The 5,774-nt window shown below is 36.4% G+C and overlaps 1 protein-coding gene across 1 annotated transcript; it reads left to right on the forward strand.

Moving 5' to 3' along the window:
• Nucleotides 1-1,755: 1,755 nt before the first annotated feature.
• LOC104114683 (glycerol-3-phosphate dehydrogenase [NAD(+)] 2, chloroplastic) lies at nt 1,756-5,446 on the forward strand. Its single transcript, XM_070197075.1, has 8 exons — nt 1,756-2,313; nt 2,614-2,719; nt 2,917-3,118; nt 3,189-3,276; nt 4,013-4,160; nt 4,464-4,613; nt 4,690-4,839; nt 4,960-5,446. Exons 1-8 carry the CDS (start codon nt 2,213-2,215, stop codon nt 4,972-4,974), a joined length of 960 nt encoding a protein of 319 aa, XP_070053176.1. The 5' UTR covers nt 1,756-2,212; the 3' UTR covers nt 4,975-5,446.
• Nucleotides 5,447-5,774: the final 328 nt, after the last annotated feature.

The raw sequence follows: 5,774 nt of genomic DNA on the forward strand, positions 1-5,774 counted from the left end.
CCAAAACGGGAGTACACAAACCACAAAGGTTTTAGTTTGCAGAATAATAAGAATAACACAAGTACAGAAATAAATATTAAATTCCTTAAGATTGTTATTCCCGGTCAATATTGCTGTATTTGTAAATATTAATTCTGCAAAATATAAGTTAACGTAATGAAACAATAATAATAAATTCGAGCCCACTGAATTCACAGTGTTTCCTTAAGGAATTTAATCCCCTCCTAGTACCCAAGGTAATGGATTATTTCCTCCCAGGATAGAACGAATAACACACTGGTGTAGCGGTACTTCAAACCCCAGTGTTTCGGCGAACACAAAGTTCGGTAGCAAATCACACTTACAGTTGCTTTGTTTGAAGTTAAAAACAATGCAGAACGAAGGAGTATATACTCAGAAAAACGTATGGAAGTTCTGAGAGGAAGGAGTGCAATGTATAGCCGAGTTGAGTATCTTTCTTCAACATTTGCTGCTCATATATATAGCAGCCAAGAAGGAGTGCAAGACCAAACGTCCACCCTTCATGGTGGAGCAAGCATTACATGTTTGTGGAGCAAGCACTTCATGTTTGTGGAGCAAGCACTTCATGGTGGGAAGACCATTATCCGGCTGCCAAATTATCAATACACGGATTGGAAAATATCCGTTTACAAATACGGATAATCTTACGTTAATATTTACTATTAACAAATAAATTTGGTCCAAAAAATTAATCAATCAATCGATCATTTGACCAAATCCAAATCCAAAGCCGAAGCCGAGCCGAGCGAGCGACGACGACGACGGCGCGAGGCTTGCTTTCTTCTTAACTCTTTAAGAGCTACAAGAAGAGCAATTATATATATACCCACCAAAAATGTCTTCCACTTCCAATATGGGACAATGTCTCATTGTTAAGAGGGGGAAACTTAAAATTTTACTCAAAATTTCATTTTCCCTCCATTTCCCATTCACCCTCATTTTAAGAATATTACATCTTAAAAAATAAAACCTCAACAATCCCCCACATGAATGGGGAATGGCTATATCACGGAAGTATGCATGAAAAAACTGTGTGATTTACAAGCAAGGATTAATTGCATCTGGATAAGTAGGTTTCCCTTTGAACTTTCCGTAGTAAACTTATGTCTTCATTGCCTTTTATTATTATTTTCTTCAATGGGAAGATAAGAGAAACTAGTTAGTTAGCAAATTTCCTGTAGTAACAAATTTCCATATATCGGAAGTGAGAATGACAAAATGAGACAGGAGTAAGTATCTCTCTCCACTGCCTATGATGAGCAAGAAATAGAAATTCTTTTTACTGATAGTATTTCCTTGAGAACGATTTTCATTTTTACTTTCTTATCCATTTTCCTTCTTTTATTCTTTTCCCACTCTAAAAGCAGAAACAATTTATTAATTCTATAAAAAAGAAAAGCAACATAAAAACAAAGGTCTCCAACTCTCCATTAAGAGCACTGATGTATCAACATTGACATTAGAGCCAAGAAAAGGTGGCAGTAAAATAGCTTAGACTGACTTCTAATCAACCTAAGAGAATCACCACAAGCTAAATAGTAAATACTTGTTTGGCTTAGTTCTCGTATCTTCTTACAGAAATTGTATTCATTGCTAATATTGTGTGTACTAGAAGCATTGGCATCTTTGCTTCTTATTGTGTTTAAACATTGCAGTGTTCCTCCCCCCCCCTCTTTAGGTGCCCTATTACGGTTTGACTTCTTTATGTTATGCTTCAGCATTGTAGTAATTTCCTTTCCCATTTTATGCACATCTTAAAATGCTTAGTCTAGAACATGAACATTTTTCTACTTATTTTCACTGGAGGGTAGAACTACTTTTGAATTTTTTCTGCTTAGATATGAAAGAAAGTTTAAAAACCTGAAAGGTTCCCTCTAGCCGCTCACTTATGATTTCTAATTCAAGAATACCCCTGAGAATCCACGACGAAAAGGGGGTATCCTTCTTTCAACTTCAATTAATCCCTAGATCATCAAGTAATTAGAAATGAAATGCCTCCCACCCCTGCTGCAGAAAGAAAGAAGTTGAAAAACTGTGTTCTTAAGTTTACTGGCTTCTTTCTTTTCTTCCATTTCCCCCTTGTTGATGGTTCTTGGGTTGGGTGAATTTAATTTTAGTGCTGATTGATACACTTTTTAATATCCGTTGGTCCTAGATAGTGGTTCTTGGAGGTGGATCTTTTGGAACAGCAATGGCTGCTCATGTTGCAACGAGAAAGTCCCAGTTGGAAGTGAATATGCTTGTAAGAGATCCTCAAGTTTGTCGATCAATAAACGAGGAACACCGTAATTGGTGAGCTTTTGACGTTAATTCTGGTCTTGTATATACTTTAGGTTTTTAACATAAACAGAAGCATAGCTATCAACGGGACCCAAACTCCCAGCTAATTCCACTCAGTCCATCAGATAAAAAGGGTGGCGAGTGCATATATATATATATATATATATAGAGAGAGAGAGAGAGAGAGAGAGAGAGAGAGAGAGAGATGTTCTTGATCTGCTGGGTTTTCATGTTAATAGGCAAAGCTTGCCAGTTTAGGTATTTCTTATCATTTTTTTGCTTCGTAACCTTTTCCTTTCTCTTTTGCTACAGTAAATATTTTCCACAGCACAAGCTACCAGAAAATGTCATTGCAACTACAGATGCAAAAGCTGCTCTGCTAGGTGCAGATTTTTGCTTCCATGCTGTACCTGTTCAGGTATATTTTATGTTTTCTTAGTTCAACATTGTTTATAGTGCTATGAACTCTGCTGGAACCATGGAAGCAAAATTATTATCTCATGTCCTAGTTCTTATTTGCTTGGATTTGAAGCTGAAGTTTGTCCATTTATTCTGAATTGCTTGATCTCTCTAGTTTGACCTTGAGGTGCATTTACCAATTATATCTTATTGCAGTTCAGCTCATCCTTCCTTGAGGAAATTGCCAACCATGTTGATCCAGGCTTGCCTTTCATATCTCTCAGCAAGGGTTTGGAGCTAAACACATTAAGAACAATGTCTCAGATAATTCCCAAAGCACTGAAAAATCCTCGCCAACCCTATGTTGCTCTTTCTGGTCCTTCCTTTGCACTAGAGCTGATGAATGAACTACCAACAGGTTGTTTGGACTGTTTTGAGAATTTATTTTGTCTTGAAGTTCAAAAATAAGCCTTGCTTTGCTTGTGCAGCAATGGTAGTAGCTACAAAAGACAAAAAGATGGCAAATTCCGTTCAGCAACTTATGGCTTGTAGAAACCTGAGAATCAACACATCAAGGTATTTCAATCAGTGATCAGAGCAGTAACATTTTGATTGCAAGTCTATCATAGAATCTTACCACTACAGCTAAGGGACTTCTTGACACCCCTTTTCTGTCTTCCCATATCTTCAAGAGAAACACAACATTGTAGTGCTCTAATAGGATATGTTTGATGGTTATCCTACCTTGGATATTTTGGGTGGATTTCTTGAACCTTGAAGGATCATCAGCTGGAAATAAGAATTCTTTTGTTCTATAAGCAACATTATGAAATATTATGAAGTATTAAAGTTTGATTCTAAAAAAATAAGTAACTCGTCAAAGTTTTTGTTTTGTTTTATAAAGTTTTAATTGTTAAAGCTCTGATGTCTTTTGTCTGATTGGATCTCATCTGTTTCGGAGGAGCATATATTTCAAACTATTATGGATTGTATTGAAGTTCTGCTGATAAATGAAAAAAAAAAAAAAAAAAAGAAGACTGCTTTCTTCAGCGTGCAATGCTAGATCCAGTGTCACCCTTTCTTTCTTTTGGAGGGCAGGAGAGTTGTGCAGAGGGTTCTCCTCTGTACAAAATTAGATACACTGTAATTAATGCAATTTCTGCTGTTGGATTCCAGGGGGGATAAATGGTCTGGTTGCACCTAGTCCTGGTTACCTACTATGTGTAGAAGTGTCTGGAGTACGTTCGAACAAAGTTAACATTTGTAAAGGTTTTGCACTCCAAATGCTTGCTTGTAACTCCTGATGTTACAGTGATGTTACAGGGGTTGAAATTGCAGGTGCATTGAAAAATGTGTTGGCAATTGCAGCTGGCATTGTGGAAGGACTAAATCTTGGTAACAATTCCATGGCTGCTCTTGTTTCACAAGGTTGCTCTGAAATTCGATGGTTGGCAACAAAGGTTAGTTGGCTTTAATCACATCTTAGAAGTTTCTGCATTTTCCGTCTATTAATCTTCCACATGACTTTCAAACAGCTATTTGACTGATTATTATAATTCAAGCATCAATTCCATGTATGAGATATTAGGCACTGCTATAAAGGTTCCGTGTTCTGTTCCCAAGTATTTTTGCTGCTATCGATTCAAGCATCAAGTCGACGTGTTCATATTTTCTGAACAAGCTGTGATTTAGAACTATCAGCTTGAATGCTTGATTATCTTTATCCTAAAATACTGGTTGACACTAATCTCTTTCCATTAAAGATGGGTGCAAAGTCAACAACATTAACTGGTCTATCAGGAACTGGAGATATTATGCTCACATGCTTTGTGAGCCTTTCAAGAAACAGAACAGTTGGAGTTCGTCTGGGATCGGGCGAAAAACTTGACGATATACTTAGTTCAATGAATCAGGTATAAAAAAATATTGATGCTGTGGCATTTTGTGGTTTTGTCTGTTCTATCTCCTTAACAGCTACTACATTTTTAGGTAGCTGAAGGGGTTACAACAGCTGGAGCTGTGATTGCTTTAGCGCAAAAGTACAAGGTTAAAATGCCAGTTTTAACAGCAGTTGCAAGGATTATCGACAACGAACTAACGCCCACAAAAGCTGTTTTTGAGTTGATGAATTTCCCTCAGGTTGCTCTCATGCTTAATAATCAATTTCTAAAAGGGACATTTTCATGTCAATATGACTCTAGAAACACTTTTATACAACCTGTATTACTGACTGCCAATTGTTTTGATTCTAATATGCAGGTTGAAGAAGTTTAAACAAGGCACTGGCATTAGAAAGATGACGATAGCTGCTTAACACAAATACAACCCGTGAATGGCGTAGTTGCTCCCTGAGCCTCAAAATTAAGATGCTATCATAAGGATCTTTGCCTGTTTAGTGGCTGCACAGTGCGGACAGTCAGAGGCGAACATAGAGCGTGTTCCATGGGTTCAACTTAAATCTGAATCTATTGCTTTCGGCTCGCCATAAGTACATATGCAAAAATTTTAACGTTTGTGCGAGTATTAGATTCATTCTAAACCATCTAAGTATAAATCTTAGATTCGTCTCAGCTGACAGTCTCCAAGTTATATGGTTGTGACCAAATCTGTCTTTGAGTTCTTTCACCACGTTAATAGTTATACATGCCCAAGTATGATTTAAAAATTCGAGTCAAGCTGGAGCTTGTAATTAGTCATCAATAACACTATTTGAATGACTATATTTGAAGGAACTTACAATTCTTGATTTGTAGTCTCAATTTTTTTGCATAGGAGTGTTCTGTCAGCTGATTTTTTTTCTTTTTGTAATCTGATAGTACGCTAATGTTAGTGTAAAACCTTAGGAGTTAGGACTATGCTTTCACATATTTAAGGCAAATATAACTTGTCTTAGTTTTCCTTAACCAAATCATGTAGATTTACCTTTTGGAAGTTATGTTTTCTCCTTTGTTATAATCATTTTGAACATTAGGAGTTGTCATTTAATTTAGTTTAGTGAATTATTGAGTAGTATTAGCTGTCATTTAAATTTGAGGCCATTATGTATCTTTTCTTATAATAAACCAAATCACTTT

Source organism: Nicotiana tomentosiformis, chromosome 3, assembly GCF_000390325.3.
Source record: "Nicotiana tomentosiformis chromosome 3, ASM39032v3, whole genome shotgun sequence".
NCBI classification, from domain to species: domain Eukaryota; kingdom Viridiplantae; phylum Streptophyta; class Magnoliopsida; order Solanales; family Solanaceae; genus Nicotiana; species Nicotiana tomentosiformis.

Coding starts and splice junctions, on each gene's coding strand:
- LOC104114683 (XM_070197075.1), top strand. CDS start 2,213: ATGGCTGCTCATGTTGCAACGAGAAAGTCCCAGTTGGAAGTGAATATG. Junction 2,314..2,613: donor AACGAGGAACACCGTAATTG/GTGAGCTTTTGA, acceptor CTTTTGCTACAG/TAAATATTTTCCACAGCACA. Junction 3,277..4,012: donor CTGAGAATCAACACATCAAG/GTATTTCAATCA, acceptor CTGATGTTACAG/TGATGTTACAGGGGTTGAAA.